The 21,525-nt window shown below is 32.7% G+C and overlaps 8 protein-coding genes across 17 annotated transcripts in view; 4 read left to right on the top strand and 4 right to left on the bottom strand.

The window, feature by feature from the left end:
• The first annotated feature begins 28 nt into the window (after window positions 1-28).
• Window positions 29-6,903, top strand: mib2 (mind bomb 2). 3 transcript variants are annotated; one of them, XM_066291104.1, is made up of 13 exons: window positions 29-199; window positions 301-493; window positions 1,839-2,015; window positions 2,896-3,067; window positions 3,129-3,244; window positions 3,293-3,627; window positions 3,843-4,058; window positions 4,113-4,287; window positions 4,378-4,556; window positions 4,680-4,805; window positions 4,973-5,198; window positions 5,262-5,528; window positions 5,811-6,903. In XM_066291104.1, exons 2-13 carry the CDS (start codon window positions 436-438, stop codon window positions 6,755-6,757), a joined length of 2,994 nt encoding a protein of 997 aa, XP_066147201.1. In that variant the 5' UTR covers window positions 29-199; window positions 301-435; the 3' UTR covers window positions 6,758-6,903. The 3 variants fall into 3 exon arrangements, with proteins under 3 accessions (XP_066147201.1, XP_066147202.1, XP_066147200.1); XM_066291105.1 differs by having other exon boundaries at window positions 399-493; XM_066291103.1 differs by having other exon boundaries at window positions 29-493.
• A 609-nt stretch (window positions 6,904-7,512) lies between these two features.
• LOC136343994 (heat shock factor protein-like) lies at window positions 7,513-10,082 on the bottom strand. Its single transcript, XM_066291022.1, has 3 exons — window positions 9,530-10,082; window positions 8,480-8,932; window positions 7,513-8,408 (listed from the first exon to the last, which is right to left on the bottom strand). The coding sequence occupies exons 1-3, from the start codon at window positions 9,990-9,992 to the stop codon at window positions 7,732-7,734; spliced, it is 1,593 nt and encodes a 530-aa protein (XP_066147119.1). The 5' UTR covers window positions 9,993-10,082; the 3' UTR covers window positions 7,513-7,731.
• A 359-nt stretch (window positions 10,083-10,441) lies between these two features.
• Window positions 10,442-11,659, top strand: crim (QVR superfamily protein crim). Its single transcript, XM_066291417.1, has 4 exons — window positions 10,442-10,602; window positions 10,920-11,057; window positions 11,128-11,281; window positions 11,361-11,659. Exons 1-4 carry the CDS (start codon window positions 10,551-10,553, stop codon window positions 11,497-11,499), a joined length of 483 nt encoding a protein of 160 aa, XP_066147514.1. The 5' UTR covers window positions 10,442-10,550; the 3' UTR covers window positions 11,500-11,659.
• Window positions 11,660-11,730: 71 nt separating this feature from the next.
• On the bottom strand, window positions 11,731-14,039 carry Mvb12 (multivesicular body subunit 12-like Mvb12). Of its 2 annotated transcripts, none has more exons than XM_066291416.1 (7): window positions 13,826-14,039; window positions 13,636-13,734; window positions 13,443-13,584; window positions 13,168-13,393; window positions 12,862-12,986; window positions 12,511-12,734; window positions 11,731-12,459 (listed from the first exon to the last, which is right to left on the bottom strand). In XM_066291416.1, the coding sequence occupies exons 2-7, from the start codon at window positions 13,705-13,707 to the stop codon at window positions 12,391-12,393; spliced, it is 858 nt and encodes a 285-aa protein (XP_066147513.1). In that variant the 5' UTR covers window positions 13,708-13,734; window positions 13,826-14,039; the 3' UTR covers window positions 11,731-12,390. The 2 variants fall into 2 exon arrangements, with proteins under 2 accessions (XP_066147513.1, XP_066147512.1); XM_066291415.1 differs by having other exon boundaries at window positions 11,731-12,440; window positions 13,826-14,038.
• Window positions 14,040-14,495: 456 nt separating this feature from the next.
• msl-3 (male-specific lethal 3) lies at window positions 14,496-17,408 on the top strand. Its single transcript, XM_066291412.1, has 9 exons — window positions 14,496-14,754; window positions 14,811-14,879; window positions 15,473-15,582; window positions 15,640-15,889; window positions 15,949-16,115; window positions 16,168-16,320; window positions 16,395-16,598; window positions 16,654-16,878; window positions 16,931-17,408. The coding sequence occupies exons 1-9, from the start codon at window positions 14,653-14,655 to the stop codon at window positions 16,986-16,988; spliced, it is 1,338 nt and encodes a 445-aa protein (XP_066147509.1). The 5' UTR covers window positions 14,496-14,652; the 3' UTR covers window positions 16,989-17,408.
• A 130-nt stretch (window positions 17,409-17,538) lies between these two features.
• LOC136344198 (MORN repeat-containing protein 4 homolog) lies at window positions 17,539-18,328 on the bottom strand. Its single transcript, XM_066291418.1, has 4 exons — window positions 18,198-18,328; window positions 17,953-18,139; window positions 17,799-17,908; window positions 17,539-17,733 (listed from the first exon to the last, which is right to left on the bottom strand). Exons 1-4 carry the CDS (start codon window positions 18,208-18,210, stop codon window positions 17,579-17,581), a joined length of 465 nt encoding a protein of 154 aa, XP_066147515.1. The 5' UTR covers window positions 18,211-18,328; the 3' UTR covers window positions 17,539-17,578.
• A 183-nt stretch (window positions 18,329-18,511) lies between these two features.
• Window positions 18,512-20,660, top strand: PIG-A (phosphatidylinositol glycan anchor biosynthesis class A). Of its 2 annotated transcripts, none has more exons than XM_066291414.1 (8): window positions 18,512-18,825; window positions 18,899-19,235; window positions 19,290-19,524; window positions 19,576-19,705; window positions 19,757-19,917; window positions 19,982-20,086; window positions 20,145-20,316; window positions 20,368-20,660. In XM_066291414.1, the coding sequence occupies exons 1-8, from the start codon at window positions 18,785-18,787 to the stop codon at window positions 20,504-20,506; spliced, it is 1,320 nt and encodes a 439-aa protein (XP_066147511.1). In that variant the 5' UTR covers window positions 18,512-18,784; the 3' UTR covers window positions 20,507-20,660. The 2 variants fall into 2 exon arrangements, with proteins under 2 accessions (XP_066147511.1, XP_066147510.1); XM_066291413.1 differs by having other exon boundaries at window positions 18,587-18,825; window positions 19,757-19,924; window positions 19,989-20,086.
• The window catches only part of LOC136344193 (pleckstrin homology domain-containing family G member 5), a 70,402-nt gene continuing 69,368 nt past the window's right edge, over window positions 20,492-21,525 (bottom strand). For all 6 annotated transcript variants that reach the window (XM_066291409.1, XM_066291410.1, XM_066291407.1 and 3 more), the window contains one exon: window positions 20,492-21,479. In XM_066291409.1, coding sequence (XP_066147506.1) covers window positions 21,387-21,479 — 93 coding nt within the window. In that variant the 3' untranslated portion in view covers window positions 20,492-21,386. The remainder of the gene's footprint in view (window positions 21,480-21,525) is intronic.

Consider the following 21,525-nt stretch of genomic DNA (forward strand, 5'->3'; position numbering starts at 1 on the left):
TTTGACATTTGTATTTTGTTTTTGTTTTGTATTTGTAGCTGTATTTGTAGTATTTGCGCCTTATATATATTTCTGTATTTTTTTAATTGTGAATAACGAAATTATTTACGAAAATACTAAAATAAGCGGATAAATATTGAAAATAATTTAGTACATTAAAATTTTGTAATTTAATATTTCAAATTAATGACCCATTACCGTAAGTTTACGTGAGCAGCACTTTGTTTACTTATAGATTATTTTGTTTTGTCTCTAATTTCCTTACAAAAACAATAATAAGAAAATTTCCTAAATACTTAGATCGATTTGACAAAGGATAACGAAAAATGGGATAATAAATTGACTTAATCAGTTTCTTTTGATGACTCAACATCCCCAACCATTCTCCCATTTTTCAGTTTGGGTATTTGCCATGAATGACAGAATATAATAAAGATGTTAGCTCCTGGATTGAGGATTGTTCGAGGGCCTGACTGGAGCTGGGGCAATCAAGGTAAAATGAAATATTTCTATAAAAAATTTCTTTTTGCATGCCAAGGAAGTTTTCCTTCTTAGATTTCACTTATTGAACCTTTAGGTGGGCCCACTTCAAAGGCATAACGTTGAATGGGTTCTATTACTTTAGTTTTATCAAAATCCCTTTTTCTAAACTTGCAAAAATAATTAAAATATTCATCTTCAGGCTTTGGATGAAAATAACTTGGAACTTACATTGGGGCTCACTTTATCTACAGACTTATCAGGTCTTAATCGACAAAATTATTGAGGTCATAAAGTTTAGCATACTGTATGGATAACTATATAATCATAGCCGATAAGCTTTGCATATGTATATAATGGTTTAATATGAGGCATTTTTTTGGGTAGCCTCTGCCTATATAGGCACAAGTCAAATTTAACCACTTTTATGAGATCTTTACAATCTCCCTTTTGTTTCATTTGGAGAGGGCTCATTCCAGATCACTTTTGTAAAACAAAGCATTGTTTCATTTTGGAAATTATGTCAGTGTTGATGCTATATGAGCAAGAATTATTAATGCATATGCAGCATTAAGACAACGCGACATTAATCGACATTAGTCGTGCTATTAATAATATTGATTGCTGCATTACCTTGTGCATTGAACAAGAGGGGAGCATTTTTGAATATTTATTGTGAATTTTTATTTATTTATATTTTTTTAATTAATTTTTATGTAATTAAATTGCAAAAAACGTGTGTGTTACATAATTTCATTAAAATCAATTTTTTTGATACTTTGGTCAAACTGAAATACTGAACATTAACATATTATATGTCTTCGTAATCAGAAAAACAAATTGAATTCAAAAATGTAAAAATTTAAGATGGCGCTCATAAGAAAACACAAAGTTGATGATGATTACAGGAAACCTAGACATCAGATTTTAAATATCATATTATCACTTTGTAGAAGAGAAAAAGTGACAATGGTGATGTGTCATTCGTTTTTAATTATCTCTTCAGATAACCTCAGTAACAAAATAAACTTTTTTTTTTTATTTTGTATTTTTAGGGATATCTTCGGAAGTAATCGGAATTTTTCAACTTTTAAAAAGGCATTTTATTGAGCTCCAAATTGCGCAACTTTGCCCCAATTTAATCAATTTCGTATCTCTTATGGTTATTGAAGTCCCAATGAGTGTCAAATATGAATAACCCTGTATATTTGTTGATGAATTTTTTTTATTGGTCTTTTCACCGATTTCTATTTTTTAGTTATCACTATTGCGTCTTTGGCTTATTTTTATTGATGCGTTAATTTTGTCCATTTCTATATTATAGTCCATCATGGTTTTATTCCTCCATTGTGTTGTAGATGGTGGGGAGGGTTTTGTGGGAACAGTATGTGAAATAGGCCAGGGAGGGAAATCTGGTGCTATTGGGTCCCCAGACAAGACTGTAGTTGTGCAATGGGATAATGGTACTAGAACCAATTACAGAGTTGGTTATTTGGGAAAATATGATCTCAGAATCATTGACAATGCCCAAATTGGTAAGAAAAAGGATTATATGATTTTACGTTATTAGCGAGACCTTTACTCTTCATTATTTTTTGCTTTATTTATGATACAGGGTGTTGGTTAATGGTAAGTCATTATTAAAATTTTTTACAAGGTCTACCATAGCACCATAGAAATATATCAGGAAGTGATAGTGATCTGGAAAATAATAAATAAATGCAAATATTTCAATCGTCAAAAATACACTATCTCTGATATACAGGGTGACAGAGTTTCTTTTTTTTTATATTTTGCGTTTTTCTCACAAATACCTTGAATTAAATTTTTTAAATTTTGCAGACCTATTTTCTTTAAGCCCATCTACAACAAAATGGCAAAGTCATCGATTGCCGCATACAGGATATTGTTTTTTATGTGTCACATACTATTGTATATATCATATCTTTTTTTTAGAATACCTTGTATAAATTTTAATATAAAATGTTAATTCATTCTCCAAATCTTTACCTTTTTAATCTCCTGCAGTATTTTCGTATCTTTTGCCATTTTCATAGAATTTACAAAATTATTTATTGATTCAAATTAAGAATGTAAATGAAGTAAGAAAAAAATCGTTATCAAACCGAATAAAGTTATGTATGCAAATGCTTTGTGACTTAGTCACAAGGAGTTGAGATTTCAAGATTTTTTTGCTTTGGTCATTTTCTTTAATACTTACTAGTATTCATCATTGCTATTAACAATTGTCATGTTATTCTCTAACTCAATGCAAAAGAGCATGGCTAACAACCAAATATTTCCTATTGGTAGGTTAAAGGCAGGAAGACAAATACAAATTCTACTTTTATCTTATCTGCAACATTTTCAAATGGAGCACACTTCATACTAAAGCATTAAATTTAATTTTTGCAGGAGTTAAACACACTAATATAGTATGTGATGCATGCAAGAGTCCAGGTATTAATGGAATGAGATATAAATGCACAGTATGCCATGACTTCGATTTGTGTTACATGTGTTACCATCGAGATGAACATGATCAGACTCACAGATTTAAGAGATTTGATTCTGTGAATGCTTCAGGGTCAGCCCATATTATTTAATTGTATCCCACTTTTACCAAATTCCAGATATTTGTGTTATAGGGTAGATTTACCGCCTCGTCAAGGAGAGACAAAGTCTATGTTATACGGTATTTTTGCGGATGCCAAAGTCATTAGGGGATATAACTGGGAATGGGGTAACCAGGATGGAGGAGAAGGCGAGTGTTTCTTGTGGTTAAATTATCAATTTCAAGTTAAAAACTTAGGTAAAGTTGGACGGGTTGTGGACGTTCGAGGATGGGACAATGAAAGCAATCGCTCTGTTGTAAATGTTCATTGGTTGTCTGGTTCAAGAAATGTATATAGATTAGGGCACAAGGGTATTTGTGATATTAAATGTGTGGAGCCTTCATCTGGTGGCACATATTATCCTGAGCATCTTCCAGTATTAGGCCAAAATGTAGAATTAGCTGTTTCAAAACCTATTCGTTGTGGACCACTACCTTTTACCGTGGGTGACAGAGTACAGGTGTCTGTATCTGTTGACCAATTAAAGTTAATGCAGCAAGGGCATGGAGGATGGAATCCCAGAATGGCAGATGTGAGGTTTTTATACAGGGTGTTTTTTAAACATACGGCGCTAATTTAAAGGAAAATTCCTTGAGTCAAATTGAGAAGTTCATCCACATCCCAAGGAATACTTTTTTCATCATAATTCAAAGAAAATCTCCTTCATTTTGGACTGTATGTTTGACATACACCAGTATGTAATTTTTCCATTCCATTTACCCACCAAAAACTAAAATCTTTTACCAGTATGTGGAGAAACTAGGAATTGTCCACAGAGTCACTGATAAAGGGGACATTCGCGTTAACTTCGACGGATGCAGCAATCGCTGGACTTTAAATCCTTCTAGTCTAACTAAAATAGACAAACTTAACGTTGGTGATGTGGTTACTTTGATTACCGAGGCAGAAAAGGTTAAGGAGTTACAGAGGGGCCATGGAGAGTGGATTGAAATAATGAGAAATGTAACGAAATAGAAGCTTTATTTGTAGTAGTGATATTAATATATTTGGATATAGTCACTAGGTAAATTAGGAAAAATACTAAAAATTTACTCCGATGGAGATTTAAGAGTGCAGTTAGATGGTCAAGTATGGACTTTGAATCCTCAATGCGTTCGCACTGTGCCGGGCAGTGCAGCTGAGTTGGCCAATACGATGCACGCCGTCCAGAATCAAAGGAAAGACCCTAGCAGTAAGTGAAACTGAAACTAAGAGTGAATTACTATTTCTTAGGATATAAAAAGGTCCTTGTTTATGTCAATATGTTTTGTATATTGTCTAGTTCATTGGCACTCAGCCATTCAAGTTCGAGGTGGTAAAGAAACGTTAATAAATCCCTCAGTATCTGATGCGTTAATACGAACCGCAGCGTTAGGACGCTTGGAAATGGTTCAGCGTCTTTTGGAAATGCCTCCACATCTTTCTGTTGACGTTAGAAGTAATGGCAAGACAGCCTTGCAGGTAATATTTTTTGCTTGAGTTGACTTGACGCGAATTCTTAATATTATTAATAAGCTTACAATATACATGCTGATAGTATGTACATATATATATATCACATATCTACAATTAAAAAAAAATCAGGTGGCATCTCATCAAGGCCATATCCCCGTCGTAAGGCTGCTTTTGAGAGCTGGCGCTTCAGTGAATGCAATGGACAGCGATGGAGATACGTGTCTCCATTATGCGGCCTTTGGTAATCAGCCTGAGGTGCGTACCTACAGGAATGGTTCTTTAACTAGGTCTGTTTTATAGATTTTATCAGTAAATAATTAATGTATTTGAAAAAATATAGGATTTGACTCTATCTGACCATTATTCAGTTCATCATCAACGTTCTACAATACGTAATAGACGTTTCTAGTGATTTTCTTTAGGTTTTGGATATTTTAATTAAATCCGGAGCAGATATCAATGCGACAAATCGTAGCGGATGTACTGCTCTACAAGTATCTGCTCATAAACAACCAGCTCGCTGTGCACAACTCCTTTTGGTTGCTGGAGCGGATCCTAACAGTATGGATTTGTACGGGGACACAGCATTACATGATGCTATTGGCAAAGATACATTGTCAGTTATTGAATTATTGTGTGCAACCGCAGGTAAAGATTTTATCATATTGTAAAAATTCGTTTCAAAATTGTTTAAAATGTGTAAAATTACAGGTGTTGATTTTACATTGCGCAACAAAAGGGGTTTTAACGTGCTTCATCATGCCGCCCTGAAGGGGAAAAACGTTGCAACAAGACGACTTTTACAACACGCCAGACAGTTGGTAGATGTGAAGAAAGAAGATGGTTTTTCTGCTCTTCACTTGGCAGCATTGAACGGACACAAAGACGTAGTTGAGACGCTGATTCGGATTGGTCAAGCGGAGATTGATTTGATAAACAATAGGGACCAGACGGCACTACTACTGGCCGTTAGTCAAGGTATCTATACAAAACAAATTAATTCTGCGTGAGTTTATAGTTAAAACCAATAATTACTCACTAAAAAATGAGTTACAATTAGTACCTCAAAAAAATATTGAAATTTTTCGACATTTTTACTGAAGTTGTTCCAGAAAATATTTGTTGTTGTTGCATGCAAATTTGCTTTTCGGCCATTTCATTGGCAGCAATTGCATTCTTTACCTATTAATCTATTTAAAAGCAGAAAGTTTAAAGTATAAGACAAACACAAAATTTACTATACATGTATATTCATTTCAGGTCACTGCGATGTAATTGAACTTCTAATCACATTGGGTGCTTCCATAAATGCCACGGATGAAGAAGGGAACTCCGCTCTCCACATTATTTTGTTCAAACGTAATCAATTGAGCGCAGACATAAAAGTCGATGCTTCGCAAAGTCCCGAAATTCACTCAATTCTTCAGAAACTTGAAGTAACTGAGCATCATTTGGCAATAGCCATAGCGGGATTCCTCATTAAAAAAGGTGTCGACACTGAAATAGTCAACACTAAAGGACACACTGCCTTCGATATTCTTGAATGTCCGCCCCTGCAAGAAGTGCTTAAAACGTTTAGTCCTGCCACGCATGACAATAATGAAGTGTCTCAAGAGCTTCGTAATATTGAAGATTTGGCCATAAACGAAGCCGCAGTTGATAACTATAACTTGACTGAAGATGTGCCTAAAAACCAGCCTGAAATTGAAAACGCTATGGGTGCTAGGAGCCGAAAATCGGAACTACTTGTCGACGTAGGAAGCAGCTCTCAGAATAACTCTCCTTCTCACAAAATCCATATTTATCAAAACGAAGATTTGTTATCTAATTCTAAGGAATGTTTGGTTTGTTCAGACATTACCGAAGAAAATGTTACACTTTTCCCTTGCGAGCATAAACCTGCATGCGAAGACTGTTCAATGCGCATGAAAAAATGTTTGGTTTGCTCGGAATTTGTCCAAAAACGCGTAGCAAAAGACGGCAGGACAGTGGCAGGTAAAAGCAGACAACCAAGCGCAGAAAGACTAAAATATCTGGAAACTAAAATAGCGGAAATTGAGGAAAGTCATGCTTGCAGTATATGTATGGAGAGAAAACGAAACGTGGTATTTCTGTGTGGACACGGGACTTGCGATAGATGCGCAGATACTCTTCGGACGTGCCATATGTGCAGGAAAACTATCACAAAAAAGATTCCTATTTATTGATCTGTAGTATTGAAATTTCAAGTATGTGTATAAGCTTATTAAAGTTAAGCAGTTGTTACAATTTCTGTGATTATGTGATATGATTTGATATTTGATATCGTTTTCACATGTAGAACATATTTTTAAGTAATAAAATTTAAAATAAACGTTGGTGTTTTATTTACTTCTTAAATATTATAATTGGTATTAAAAATACCGAATATAAAGTGCCACTTCACGAAACAAGAAAAATCTGAAACTGCAGTAAGTACGTTTTGTGTTCATATTTGAATGAACCATCATTTTTGATCAATCGCAATTCCCTATTTTTTGTCATTTACAGTCTAAACTACATAGAAATAGCAAAGGTTTTTTTAAATACGATTGTGGTGTCCTCTTATACACAACGTAAAGAAACAACTACTAAAAAGAAGTAGGTTTCTGTATTCAGGAGGGGCAACACACAAAAAATTTCTAGAGTTCTTTACACGAATTAAAGCTTATGTCTCGTAATCATGTATAGATGGCGCCACATCAAAATTTTTATAAGAAATGATACAACTAGCATGGACTTGGTGTACTATGACTGTGACCTCATAAATATGCAAAAGTAAATTTTCTGATGCGAAACCGAAAATGTTTTTCTCCATTTTTTGCGGTCACAGTCTAAACGATCATTGCTTTGGGGGTCCACTGCATAGCGCCTTCGACATTTTTTTTAATTTAGGCTGTAAAGTGGCCAACTGAGGTTTGTGATAAAAAAATAAAACATAAAATGTGATTGGTTTTTTATAAGGATTAATAATTATTTACAATTAAAAAAGGTACATTTTCTCAATAGTGATTATAGAAAGTAATAAAAAATTAGTAATTCAAGCTTAAAGTTTCAAGCCAGATTCAACAAAACTACAATATTCTTTACCTTCAATTAGCTATATTGTTAAAAAGACAAACAACCAAATAATACTACAGCTTCCGATGAGAACTGAATAATGTTAATTTAAATTCAGAAATTCGTCAATCGACACGTCATCCGATGTAGCATTTAACAATTCATCATTGATTAATCCTAAGTCAGTATCTTCCATTGGGTTATTAGCCAGCTGAATTATGTCATCGAATGGCAGCGCTGGTGCTGCGTTTTCAACATTAATGAACTTGTCCATTTGTTGGTCTAACGGTGGTGCTGAAACCCGTTCATTCTCGGTAACGCTACCATCAACCAAGGATGACTTTGTAGTAGAAACTGCCTGTCTTGCACTGTTTTGACTATTTGGTTCAGTAGTACTTTGACGCATTGAAGCTAATTCATTCAGTGACGTAAGCTCTTTCTCCACATCTAATTCTAAATCCTCTTCTTGGTCTCTATAATTGTCATTGACTAACTTATAAAAATTCGTCATGTCCTCGGGAGTGATGTTTTTTAATAGTTCTTTTAGAGTATTAATTTCCATTCGAGAGTTATCAATTATATATCCAAAATTGTCTTTACTTCCTGCTGATCTTTGCAACGCAGAACTTGATGGTTTGCTTGAAGATGGGTGACTTGTGGCATAATCGTAGTGGGGAGAAGCATGATCAGATGGTTCTGGCAGTTGGCTGGCATTTGAAAGAACTTCTTCCACTGCCGGGGAGACGTGAATACTTGGAGATTTACCCGCATTTTTAGAAGCTGAAGTAAATTTGAGAACAAACTCAAAAATATAACAAAGAAATTTTACCAAAGATCTATTGTGAACTTACCACTTTCACTATTTTCTATAGGTTCAGTAACTGTATATGATGAATGGTCATTATGATCTCTACTTCCTTGCTGTTGAATGTCATAATCTGTCCAAAACTCATGGGGATTGTTTTTGTACTTATGATCTAACTCCATAATTTTAGGTCCCGTTTTTAAAAACTTGTTTGCATTGGCTCTACTGACGGTTCTTCCTGATTTCCTAGAATTTTGATGTTCTTGCATATAAGCAATGAGGAAATGTATAAGTTTGTTGATTATTTTGGTCTGTTTAGAGTATTTCAATCTCAAAGAATTAATTTCTCCCCAAAGAACCGCATTCTCCTGTCTTAATTTTGTCATATCTGTTGAAATTACAGCGTTTCTAGCTGTTATATCTTGAATAGCTGTGGTAAGTTCTTGCATAACTGATGACTGCTCAGATGTATGTTCAACTATTGGTGCCCTTGGCCGAACTAAAATATATTGGTGTTTTCCATTACACTCTACAGTTTTTCCATTTTGATTAAAATAAGATCAAGAGCAAGTTGGGTATTGCTATTGTTCACAACATTAGCAATAACATAAGGGAACTGTATCTATAAGTGTAACTGCAAAAGTTGACAATAACCAAAATACAGATTATCAACAAGACAGATTTTTTTGCACAAACCTTAGTCTCTGGGGTTTTTTATGTGGGCAATTTGCTTATTTTTGAAATTTTGATATAGGTTAGGTATGGCCATATTAGAGATCTCTTTCCTGGATTGAAAAGTTCATAATTTTTTTGTGCCACATTGAATAAACATTGGGGAATTAACATTGTATCTACCAACATTTGTAAAAAAAAAATGTACCAGCACCAGGCAAAATGGTACATCCATTTAAATTAATGTTAATGATGAATGCCATAGGTACATACGGCTGAAATTGCAATAAAAAGTATATGAGACAAAACTGAAGTAGTACATATTTAAGAGAGGTACACATGGCAATCAAGGTGTTAAAAAGTGCAAATGTCTACTAATAACGGGACCTCAATAATTAAAAATAAATATGCAATTCCTAATTACCTTTGACAGGTTTCCGTTTAATTAATGATAATAATTGTGGCACATCTTTTAAGAAAAACTGATGTGAAAACATAAATGTGTTATTCTCCAATGGCTGAGTTTTGTGAAAGTCATACAAGTTCAACTGCCTGACAAAACTGGATAGTTGGATGTGTTTGAAGTACCTCGGCAAAGTCTCTGTAATGAATGCTACTTGATCGTGAATTATAAATCCATCTCCATTTTCATTCCAGGATATAATATTTTTATTTTGTTCGTCGTTCACTATTTTCCACAATTTTTTAATAAAAAGGGTCACATTTAGAGACAGTTCATTTATATTTTGCGGGTCATCAGGATTAACTACAATGTTGATCACCGGTAGATACTCCGATTCTTCCTCCAGAGATAGAGAACTTTCTTGAATTTCATTATCGTCTGGCTGATCTACAGCTTCAACTTTCGTGATTCTTCCCTTGTCCATGATTTGTAATACAGTTCAATCGGAATAAAACATTCTTTTAATAATTACTCCAATTTACCATCAATAACAAATTTAATTACGAAATATATATAAACATTGTCAAATGTGTCTATGTCATTTAATACTGTATACTTAACCCCCTAAAACGAATAGCAACGCCGGATATTCAACAGTTTGTGACGGTAATTACATAACATTTAAAAAAAATTACAAAATTTAGCCCCTAAATATATAAGGTATTGATTTTAGAGTCTCTCAATTTTTTATATTTACGCATTACAATTTATTTGAAAATTTTAAAATGTTTATTTTCTCCTATATTTCTTTCTACGACGATTTGCCTGTAAATAACACGATACATTGTTGCCTTTCTACTTGGTGGTGTTTTTTACACATTTGGCTTGACAATTCAAAAAATTAATTTTAAAGGTTAAGATTATAGTTAAAATTTGAAATGTTAGACAAGATATATATATAAGTAATAAACAAACAGTCTTTAAAAGTAAATAAATATTTAATTATAATTTGAAATACTAAAAATACTGTAGAGGATTTACTATGTCTACAATAACATTAATTCTATGTTTTTTGGGATTTATGGTATCCAAAAGTAAGTTAAAAACATTGTTTGGGTGTGGCTGATAGTTCTTTTTTTGTTTTAAATAATTCATATTGTCCTATAAAAGTGTAGAAGGGCTACTTGCAGTTTCTAAAATAAATATTTTTTTAATTTCATGTTATAAACACGGAATTCAAATAAATTCTACTAGTCTCTGCAAATTCAGTAAAAAGTTTCAAGTTATATCACAAACTTGTAAACTTTTGACCCATGTCTCTTAACTCATCCCAAAGATTGCTGGATACATGATTAATTTGCTCTTAAGTTTTCGGCAATATATTCAACTCCAAGTTAGAATTTTATTTTAGATTTGGCATCAATATGGTGTTATCATTGCATCTCGACACAGCCAGGCTGTGGCACACCATTCAATTGGCTTTGGCACTGGACAAGAGTTTGTCCTGAAGAAGATGATGTTTGTGTTAAGATACTTGAAGAAAAAGATGGTAAGACAAGAAGCAAGCAACTTTCATATTTTTTGACAATGTTGAGTAAAGGGTATAAATTTTTTTCAAGGTGACGTTCTCATCACTAGGGATTGTCTGAGTTCCATGAGGGCTATTAGAACAGATATCCCTGCAGATCATTATGAAGGTTGTAGACCAGCTGCCCATGATGTAAAATTGGCAAATTATGTCAACAATTCAATAAAGGAGTTGGATATTTATAGGTAAGATTATGAGTTTTTTATAGTAGAAAATTTAAGTATGTGGCAATAATAGTAAAGTTAAAAATTGTTTTTTTTTTAGAAATTATTATGATAAAACAACATGGTGCTTTTGCTTTTTGGACCATAGATGTAATGGAGCACAATTGTTGACGGTCCACATGACCATGATTATATCATTTTGCTTAAGTTGCACAATTTTCTCTATGAATTTTTGGTAGTGTGGATTTTGTTTCAAATTATATCAAATGTATTACTGTTGAAAAAAACAGTAATTCTAAGGCAAATATTCCGTCCAATTTTGCTATAATATGTAATACATTTACATTTTATTGTACTTTTGTATATTTTTTTATACAATTTACAACATGAAAATTACAAGTTGTTTTTTTTTGTTACAACACTCCACATTTGTCTTGAATAAAAAAAAATTAAACACCTTATTTTGTATCATCTATATATTTTTAAATAACGCGAAAAGGCTATGATAGTGGGTCAACAAATTATCTATAATTATCTTAATTTTCTACTTTTTCTAGACTAAATCAAGATTATGGTGCATAACACAATACACAAACTATGAAAATGTGAATATATGATTAAAAAAATAATATATCTTATGATGTATACCTAAAATAATATACCTACTGAATCAAATAAGACAAAAATCTTTAAATATTGTTTTTTAAAAAAGAGATATAACAGTCCATTACTATAAATTCTACTATTGATTAACTGAGAATTGCATTTTATTATTACTAGGCAGTAAAATATTCCATAAAGCTCACCATGACTTAAAATGATGAATATTGGCACAACATATTACTTTAACTTGGCAAAATGCTTGAAGAGATGGCAGTTAGAATTCTGTTCATTAAATTACAATATTTTAGTGGAACTTGCAAGGCACCACTCTACTCTTCAACTGTTGCAATAAATCATTCCAAACTTATTATAAGAAAGAGAAGGAACAAACACTGAATATTCACTGTAAGAATAAAAATAAATGACTACTAAAAAAATTGTTAAGAATCTTTCACTGGTATTAATAATCTCGCGATATATATATTTCCACAATTTACAAAAGATGTCTTTCCACACTAAATGAATAGTCATATTCCCTCAATATTTGTTGTATTGTTTTGATTCTGATTTTTGGAATCTGTAAACAATAATTTAACCTATAATATGCCCAATAAATTTATGAAATATTAAAGAAAAAACTAACTTACCCCATTATCCTTTGAGCCTCCATTTAAAAACTTGGGATTAACTACAAAGGGAATCCCTTCAAGTCCAGGATATGAGCTGCCTGCTAAGGTGTGGATCGAATTTTGATGTTGAAAAGAACTTTGAAATGGTACAGGTGGCTTGGGTGCTGGTCTTACTGGTCCAGGACCTGGAGGACCATATCCAGGACCAGGTCTTAGAATTTCGTAATCATCATCAGTGTCACCTTTTAAAAAATCAAATATTATCATTTTTAGTTTTCTTACTTTATAAATTCTATAAAGGAAAAACTAAACCCAGTCTTTGTGTATATTTATGAACTAAGCTTAAAGTTGTTTGAACATGTTCTTTACCTATAGAAGGATAAACACTATTAGCAATGGGTGACAAAGGTTTTGGTGGAATAGTTGGTGCCATTGAATTTTGAGTTGATTCGGTGTTTCCCATTTTGTAGCATATAGTAACTCCGTTAATTTCACTATAATGAAAAATAGATAATTAATAGGTTTCAAACATTTCAAAACAGAAGGTAAAATTGCTTAAAGTAGTGGAAATTTTGGGTGAATATTTTTAATCCACAAAAATTCTCCACAAATAATTGTATACTGTTGCTTTAAATTTAACAAGAATCTTTGTAATAGCACCTCAGTAATATTTACCCAGCAAAGGAAAATCCAGCAGGAGCCTTTTTCAACTTACTACACACAATTATATCAGTAATAGCAGTCTTATAGTCCTTTTGATTAACAAGTTTGTAGCACAATTGTTTCTTTTTCCAACCCCTCTGCTGACTATCAACAGTCCTGTTTAAAAGACTAAAACCTTTTGGTGGAAGTGCTTTTTCATGGAGAATTATTATTTCATGCAAAAAAAAATTGGGGATTCCTGCAATTCAGAGCTTATCATAATGAATTTTTAAAGTGAAAAAAACAACCTTCAGTTTTTGAAAGGCACAAATATCTTCCAGAGCTGCTTTTAAAAATAGACTTTTCACCTAAGTCTGCTTCAGAATCTTGGTCGTGAGTCTTGTTAATAGGATAAAAGCCTCTAGGACATTTTTCGATATCTTCTACGATCTAAAAACACAATGTGAAGATATGTATTAAAAACAAATTGTAGCTACTAACTTGAATTGCAGTGATGGGCCTATCATCCGGCAAAGTTTCTAGGATTTTACTTTGGACTGAAGATTTTAACATTATTGAAATATTCAACAATGAATTCGCCTAAAATAAATTAAAGCTATTAGTCATTGGATATAATGATCGCATTCTATTTTTTTTTATCCTGGTACTTTGGGATACTCTAGAATTGTACCTGTCAATCGCATCCTATTCAAGCAAGAATCAACGTCACCCTAGTGAGTTGAACTTAGAAAAATATTATGGATCAAGATAATCGATCATTGATACGTTTTATTTAGTTTTTGAGCTGGAATTTGAGTTAAACAATTAATAAAGGTAAAAGGTCAGAAATTATAAAATTAACATGCAAAAAGAAAAACAAATATATGGCAACTCGATACTGGATTTGACAGTGACATTTTCTACCTCGCATTTAATTAAATCATATTCAAAAACCATGAAGCTACAACCGGCAACAATGGATTTTACAGACATTGGCTGTGTGAATTTATATTTCAAAGATAAATTTGAGTTATTCTTAAACTTAGAGCCGGCAATTGACCAATGAAATCAAAAACGATATCAATAAAACCGTTTTTCACTTTTTTGATCAGCGTGCTGCTGGCCTTAAATAGAATTACAAAAGAACAAATGAATATTTACTTTAAATGAAATAAAAATTTTAAATATTTTGTTTTTATCTTGAAATTCATACATAAAGAATCAAGGTCGGTATTTCTTTTAAATGTTGAAGTATACATTTAAACAATCACATCAATTTGCAATGCGCCCAACATTGTCACATAGTAAGTATTTTGTATAGAATTTTTTTGACATTTTTGTCACTGTCATAATTGTTATCATTTGTCATCATTGTTTGAGTTTGTGAATGTTGTTGGTATAAATAATAAAACATAATTGGATTTTTGTTATTTTAATTCTTATTTTGTTTAATGTACGTTATAGTTAACTCTTCTTTGATGTAGTCACTACATTGCCCCGGTTCTTATACTAATAATTATGGTATCAACAAGAGGTATCAAACTGAAGTTTCTTGTTGGTGAAAGAGTTTTGTGTTATGAGCCCGACCCTACAAAAGCCAAAGTTTTATATGATTCAAAGGTAAAATACATAATTAATTCTGGGCCCGTAGAGTAATTTACATGCTTATATTTCAGGTTTTAGATATAGTGCTTCAAAAGGACCAGACTGGCAAAAAAATTGTAGAGTATTTAATTCATTTTCAGGTATGAATTACCCTTGAGAATTGAACTGTATAAGTACTTAATTCTGTTTATGTTTTAAAGTTACCTCTACAGTTGACTAAGTTCTAGAGGGTAGGGACTAGATTTGCCCCTAATTAATCAATCTCACTGATGTATAAAATGTAACCCATTAAAATGTAATTCCATTTTTCATTATTTATTGAGAGAATTGTTCCCACACAAAGTCTCAAGTTTTATTACTTCAAAAGTTCTAGTGCCTCTTAATTTTTAGCCTTGAGCAGAAGGTAAAGTAAAGAAAACTATTATTTAACAAAAAAGTGCTATCACTCACACAATAACTGTATTTTGCAATAAATAACTCTCAATATTTGTATCAAAAGTTGCATATTATGCAACTTTGTAAGGCAAACTTAAGTTATCAGTAACATTATCGTAATCTGTGATGTGAAAATTTATGAGGATTCAATTTAGGTGAACCAAGTTTCCACCATGATTTAACTGTGCCTTAAATTGATAAGTTTATACAAAGAACGGTCTTTTATTAATTCTTACACCTAAGTTGAGCTTATGGACTTATAGAGAATAAAGGACTTAATATTTTACATTTCATTAAGGGTTGGAACTCATCCTGGGATAGACGGGTTGGTGAAGAATTTGTGTTAAAGGATACAGTCGAAAATAGGCAACTCCAAAAGGATTTAGCAGAAAAAGCTCAGTTGCAACTGTATGTATCTTATCTTTTACATATACTAATTCTTTCAATAAAATTTTGTTTTGTTAGTGGTGCTTACTTATACCGTAAAGAACGCAAAAAACACACACCATCTAAACCGTCTGATTCCACTGCTGCTTCATCAGAGGACGGCAGTTCCGGAAGCCCCGGTCGAATCGACACGGATGAGAATCCGGAAATGAGTAGTAGTTCTGATGAAAGTTCCTCCATAGAGGATGACGCGATTGAAATCGAAATAGTGCCCGAACTTCGAGAAATTCTTGAAGCTGACTATTATTTAATCAATGGCAAAAATAGGGTATTGGTTGCGTGTGACAGTTTAAATTAAATATCATATATAGAAATGTCTTTTTGCAGAGGATAAAGTTACCTGCAGAACCCAATGTTGTAACAATTTTAGAGTTGTATTGTAGACATTATGCAACAAATCAGTTTTGTGGAGTTAACGAAAAACCTCATCCTCGATATAAGATTCAGTTTGGTAGTAAGGATGCTAGGTCCAAAACTGAAGATATAAATAAAAAGTAAGCTCAAATTTGATCTTATTACAAAGTTATTACTTTAATTTTGCTTTAGCATTGCATTGTGTCAAGAGGTAGTGGAAAGTTTGAGAATATATTTCGACTTTTCTGTCAATGACCTTCTACTTTATGCTGCAGAAAAAGATCAGTTTGTCACAGCACCTGTAGCTATGCAGCCCATAGATGTTCAAAATGAAATTAAAACTGAGTAAATATTTTCTATTTTAATAAAATAATTCAAAATGTTTAATTAACGCAGTTTTATGAAATTCTAAATTTTAGATTAAAGTATGAAAATAATAGTTCAAAACAAAACATCAGCTTGAGTTATCATAACAACCACTCCAACCACAACGGGTTTTCAGAACTTACGAATAATTCTCGGAGAAGGACATTGAGGTCGAACAATAAGAGCAACTCTCAACTGAATGGAAATTTATTAAGTGAAGATCGGAATGGATCTGTTCATTTAAAACCTGGTTTAAGGTGATTTGAAAATAATTCTTGAGCAGTTTGTTCAATACAACTATTGTTAATTTAGTGTTGGAAGTAGCAATTCAGATGTAAATGGTCATGTGACGAAATCATTGTCTTGGCGCCTCTTGCCTGATGCTGTATACAATCAGCAACCTCCTCCACCTTGTTTAGTATACGGAGCTATCCATTTTGCCAGATTATTCGTCAAATTACCGGAATTACTCACTCAGTCGTCCATCCCAGGTGCGAAAATGAAATTGACATTGAACCATGTGGATTCTATCATAGAGTAAGTTTCTTACCTGCACCCGTTGCCTTCTTAATATTAACATTTCTTACAGTTTTTTAAACGAGCATAGAGAGTGGTATGGTGAAAAGTTTTATGTTGATGCCCATTAGTGGCGCCCATTAGGCGTGATATATAGGGTATCTCCTATGCTATGTGGCAGTATTGATATCGTTAAAACGTTGAGATATGCGGAATTCAATAAATAAAAACGAAGTGAAAAAGTATTTTATCAACGTGAATGGCAACATACACGTTTATGGCAAATTAAAATGCTTTAAGCATTACAATTTTTCTGTAATTTGACCAACTTCGTATCTCTTACCGTTTTGAAGATGCTAATAGTTCCAAATGACATTTCAGACCCTAGATGTAGTTTATAAATAATGTAAGTATGTATTTAGTGCTTCAGCTTAAACTCGCAATTTAATTTAGGAGATACTATAATTAAATAAGTCTATATATGTTATTGTTTTGTGATCGGATGCGGTGAAGATATTGTAGCAAATATAGTATTGGTAGCGAGTCAATTACATAGAGTTGCTTTTATTTTTTTTTTATCATACATATAGAATTTAATTTATGTGAAACTTATGAAATCTGTTCAAATTTTTGCAGCGTTTGATAAAAGTCATTATTTGGATAGTTAAAACTCAAGTAGCATCATTCTTCAAATTTATGAAGTTTATTTGATATTACAATTTTAGAATTCCAAAAATTTTTTCCTGGACATGAAAGCCAATTTCTGTGCTTTCTGTACCACATCTGAGCACGTTAGGCGTTTCTTCATGTCACATTCCTGGAAGTACCCTTCGCATCTAGGAAAACCATTAGTATTATCGGCAAAAGTAGTTAAACCTACAAACAAATATATATAGTTATTATTGGAGTATACATACAGGAAAGGTTCTAGGCCTGCTCACCAAGTCCGTACATTTTCCCTCCTCGAAACTCTCCTTCAAAACGCATGCCATCGTTGCGCCAAAATACTCCATAACCGTGGAACCATCCCTGAGAGAATTCTCCCTCAAATCTTTAATGAAATAGTAAAGTTTTTTTAAATGAAATATGACTTACCTGGCTCCGTCTGGGAAAGTTAGTACTCCAAGGCCATGAAAAAAACCATCTTCAAATTTGCCGTCATATCTCGTGCCATCAGGAAAAAGTAAATGGCCTTCGCTCTCTCTTTTCCCTTCGTTGTTCCATGATCCCACGTAGACAGCTCCATTCTCATAGCGATGTCCACCATAGGCCATTACAGATACTGAGAAAATGGTTTCTATTACAATTCTTACATTATGCCCCGTGCAATAAGAACTCACTAGTGTCAGCCATTTCCACACTTATTATATTATTGTCCACTGATTTAGATCTTTATTTTTAAATCCAATTAAGGATAACAGGATTAGTACGTGAAGCCACTTTAATTAAAAAAAAGTGTGTAATGTAATAAAGAGTGAAAGTTTTCCTCATTTCAAAATTTTTAACAATTAATGTTATAATTCGATTATTTGTTTTTTTTTTTTGTAGTAGGCCTTATAAACGATTATTTTTTAAGATTTTTTACTAATAAAATATGTTTAGATAAAAAAATTAATTCAATAACGATTTCGTATGACAAAATGGTGAGTACGTTTAATTTAGAACATGAGAACCTACAGGACCAGGGAACCGTGTACAGTGTTTATTTGTTTAACTTTAAAGTTTTTCAGCTATTTGTTCTGAGATGGCGCCACAGAAAATCAAAATTTATTTTCATAAGTCATCAGCTCATCTGTTTTTGACGTCTGTATTATGTAAACAAATATGAGAATTTGTATTAAATATTATTTTAAAACTGTCTAACAAGTTTGTAAGTGTTTTATCTTATTTAATTTTCAAAAGTCTTTAATAATTGAAAGATTTAATCATGGTTAAAGCAGAAGCATTCCCAAAAAAACACATCATTTGGTAAGTTAATAATAAACTACTACAATTCCTTTTATCAGGCAACTAAAACATCTTGTTTTTAACTGATTTCTAGCATGGTATCAGATTTTTTCTTCCCCAATATGGGGGGCGTTGAAGAACATATCTACAACTTATCGCAATGTCTCATTCTTAAGGGCCATAAAGTTATTGTAATGACCCACAGTTATGAAGATAGAGTAGGAATTCGCTATATGACTAATGGGTTAAAAGTGTATTATCTACCAATTAAAGTGTTTTACAATCAATGTGTTCTACCCACCATGATTTGCAACATTGCTCTTATAAGACACATCCTTTTGAGAGAAGAGATAGAGGTTGTCCATGGACATTCAGCTTTCTCAGCCCTTGCACATGAAACCATGCTTATTGGAAATTTGTTAGGCCTAAAAGTAAATGTTAAAAAAAAAGAACATTTTATATGACTGATACTTGCTTTTTTTTAGACAGTATTTACTGATCATAGTTTATTTGGTTTTGCTGATGCCAGTGCCATAATAACAAATAAATTGCTTCAAATATCCTTAGCAAGTTGCAATCACTGCATATGTGTATCATATACAGGCAAAGAGAACACAGTGCTAAGAGCCAGAGTAGACTGTAAGAGAGTGTCTGTGGTACCTAATGCAGTAGATACCTATTCATTTACACCAGATCCTAGTCAAAGTGATAAAACTCAAAGTAAGAGTGTTTAAAAGCTAGATTGACTAATGAGTACTGTCTACTTTCTAGTCACAATTGTTGTTGTTTCACGATTGGTGTATAGAAAAGGTGTAGATTTAACGGCACAAATTATAAGTGATATTTGTGATAAGTTTAAAGATGTGCAGTTCCTGATAGCTGGTGATGGTCCTAAAAGATGGTAAAGTTAGTGAAGACTTTTAATACTGATTAAAAGTTCCATTTTCTAAAGGTTGTTAGAAGAAATTAGGGAAAAGAGAGGGTTGCAAGATCGTGTGGTTTTATTAGGGGCACTGGAACACTCACAAGTTAGAAATGTTTTAGTTAAAGGGAACATTTTTCTTAATACCTCATTGACAGAGGCATATTGTATGGCTATTGTAGAAGCTGCTTCTTGTGGGCAAGTATTTCTTTCTTTAACAACTTAATATTGAGTAACATTGAGAAAATACTTAACATTGCAGGCTTAAAGTGGTTTCTACTAAAGTTGGAGGCATACCTGAAGTGTTGCCTGATGATTTAATAATATTAACTGAACCAACAGTTCCTGCACTTATGCAAGGCAAATAATCAGTATGTTTCAAAAGAAAACGCAGATTTTACTTTTTCTTTAAATTTAGGATTAGAAAGGGCAATTTCGGAACTTAAAAACGATGAGTTTGTGTGTCCTTACGCTTGTAATAAAAGGATTCAAAAGTACTACAACTGGCAAGATGTTTCTAGAAGAACTCAGATCGTTTATAATGTGTTATCTGAAGAGGACCCCAAAACGTTGCGGCAGATGCTCTATAAGTGAGTTGGTAAGTCACTTTCAAAAATTTAATATTTACTCTGCGATTTAAGTCACTTGAGCAGCGGTGTTTGGCCTTATTTGCTGGTCGTATCTCTAGCGTTTTTGATACTGCAATTTTACGAATTTTGGGTGCCACGAAAAGACATCGACATCGTCAGGACATATCAAGGAAAATTTAAAGGAAAATGAAGTTTTTATTACACTGTTCAAAGAATTTTACATCCTCAAGTTAAATATAATAAATTTGTAATAGCTGATACGGCTTAGTGTTAATAATAATTTAAAATAAATATATTAATTCTTAGGTAACAGAAAATAAATATTTAGTTAGTGAAATATAAAATTCATTGTACTAATTCGTTACAAACGACTTTTGATTTTTTCATTTAGACTTGTTCCGTATTTGACAACAAATTTACCTACCGGTGGTGGTAGAAAGTTTCGACAAACAAATATCATCATTTTACCACCACCATCATTGTACTTAAAAGACAAATTTACAAAATTCATTTGTCTCAAGTGAAAAACACTACTCGAGCATTATTACAGTAACTGTAATAAGCCCTGTTTACACATACATTGATCAGGGGTTTACCTAAAAGCATTTAGACTTAGATTTACAACTAATTCGTAAAAATTTTAAATTTCTTGTTGAAAAATAATTAGGCCCGACGAAATTCCTATGTATTTAATATTTAATTTGTGGAGGAACAGATAAGGAGGTTTCAGTAGGTATAAGAGTATTGGTCTATCTAACAAGCGACCTCCAAGATTCGAGTTTTCTTTTACATGGGAATACTTATAGGGAGTTGCAAATGGTATTATTAATGTGCCTTTTGATATTGTGGCTTTGGTCCACATGAGTTTTCTATAATATGTAATTCGCATAACTCGAATTACTTTATTTTCAATTAAGTATGAAGCGTTGCCCTCTTGTTTTTTACTCCTTAGCTCGGTTGCGTATTAACAGGTCCAAGATCTTGTCTAGAACGTGCTTCAATTCACATAATATACAAATAATGAAATATATGATCACTATAAAAGACACTAGGGGATTTATTATTGTATGCTAGGTCTGGTCCTCGGTGGGTTCCCTCTGATCCTGCGTGGTGCAATTCCATGACAGTCTTTTATGAATGCTGGCGTCTCTTGAATCATTTTTCTGAAATGATTCCCATATTTCATCTATTCAGAAGGCGATAGTACTA

Source organism: Euwallacea fornicatus, chromosome 16, assembly GCF_040115645.1.
Source record: "Euwallacea fornicatus isolate EFF26 chromosome 16, ASM4011564v1, whole genome shotgun sequence".
Classification (NCBI taxonomy): domain Eukaryota; kingdom Metazoa; phylum Arthropoda; class Insecta; order Coleoptera; family Curculionidae; genus Euwallacea; species Euwallacea fornicatus.

Excerpts from the sequence above, each read along its gene's own strand:
- crim (XM_066291417.1), top strand. The coding sequence starts at position 10,551 with ATGTCTACAATAACATTAATTCTATGTTTTTTGGGATTTATGGTATCC. Across the intron at positions 10,603-10,919 it reads GGGATTTATGGTATCCAAAA|ATTTGGCATCAATATGGTGT; the intron begins GTAAGTTAAAAA and ends ATTTTATTTTAG. Across the intron at positions 11,058-11,127 it reads GATACTTGAAGAAAAAGATG|GTGACGTTCTCATCACTAGG; the intron begins GTAAGACAAGAA and ends ATTTTTTTCAAG.
- msl-3 (XM_066291412.1), top strand. The coding sequence starts at position 14,653 with ATGGTATCAACAAGAGGTATCAAACTGAAGTTTCTTGTTGGTGAAAGA. Across the intron at positions 14,880-15,472 it reads AGTATTTAATTCATTTTCAG|GGTTGGAACTCATCCTGGGA; the intron begins GTATGAATTACC and ends CATTTCATTAAG. Across the intron at positions 16,879-16,930 it reads CATGTGGATTCTATCATAGA|TTTTTTAAACGAGCATAGAG; the intron begins GTAAGTTTCTTA and ends CATTTCTTACAG.
- LOC136343994 (XM_066291022.1), bottom strand. The coding sequence starts at position 9,992 with ATGGACAAGGGAAGAATCACGAAAGTTGAAGCTGTAGATCAGCCAGAC. Across the intron at positions 8,933-9,529 it reads TAAACGGAAACCTGTCAAAG|TTCGGCCAAGGGCACCAATA; the intron begins GTAATTAGGAAT and ends AATATATTTTAG. Across the intron at positions 8,409-8,479 it reads TATAGAAAATAGTGAAAGTG|CTTCTAAAAATGCGGGTAAA; the intron begins GTAAGTTCACAA and ends AATTTACTTCAG.
- mib2 (XM_066291103.1), top strand. The coding sequence starts at position 436 with ATGTTAGCTCCTGGATTGAGGATTGTTCGAGGGCCTGACTGGAGCTGG. Across the intron at positions 4,288-4,377 it reads TCAAAGGAAAGACCCTAGCA|TTCATTGGCACTCAGCCATT; the intron begins GTAAGTGAAACT and ends TATATTGTCTAG. Across the intron at positions 5,199-5,261 it reads ATTATTGTGTGCAACCGCAG|GTGTTGATTTTACATTGCGC; the intron begins GTAAAGATTTTA and ends GTAAAATTACAG.
- PIG-A (XM_066291414.1), top strand. The coding sequence starts at position 18,785 with ATGGTTAAAGCAGAAGCATTCCCAAAAAAACACATCATTTG. Across the intron at positions 18,826-18,898 it reads CCAAAAAAACACATCATTTG|CATGGTATCAGATTTTTTCT; the intron begins GTAAGTTAATAA and ends ACTGATTTCTAG. Across the intron at positions 19,918-19,981 it reads GGCTATTGTAGAAGCTGCTT|ATTGCAGGCTTAAAGTGGTT; the intron begins CTTGTGGGCAAG and ends AAAATACTTAAC.
- LOC136344198 (XM_066291418.1), bottom strand. Across the intron at positions 17,909-17,952 it reads ACTTTCCCAGACGGAGCCAG|ATTTGAGGGAGAATTCTCTC; the intron begins GTAAGTCATATT and ends ATTTCATTAAAG. Across the intron at positions 17,734-17,798 it reads AGGGAAAATGTACGGACTTG|GTTTAACTACTTTTGCCGAT; the intron begins GTGAGCAGGCCT and ends ATTTGTTTGTAG.
- Mvb12 (XM_066291415.1), bottom strand. The coding sequence starts at position 13,707 with ATGTTAAAATCTTCAGTCCAAAGTAAAATCCTAGAAACTTTGCCGGAT. Across the intron at positions 13,585-13,635 it reads GGCCCATCACTGCAATTCAA|ATCGTAGAAGATATCGAAAA; the intron begins GTTAGTAGCTAC and ends TTGTGTTTTTAG. Across the intron at positions 12,441-12,510 it reads GAGGCTCAAAGGATAATGGG|ATTCCAAAAATCAGAATCAA; the intron begins GTAAGTTAGTTT and ends TATTGTTTACAG.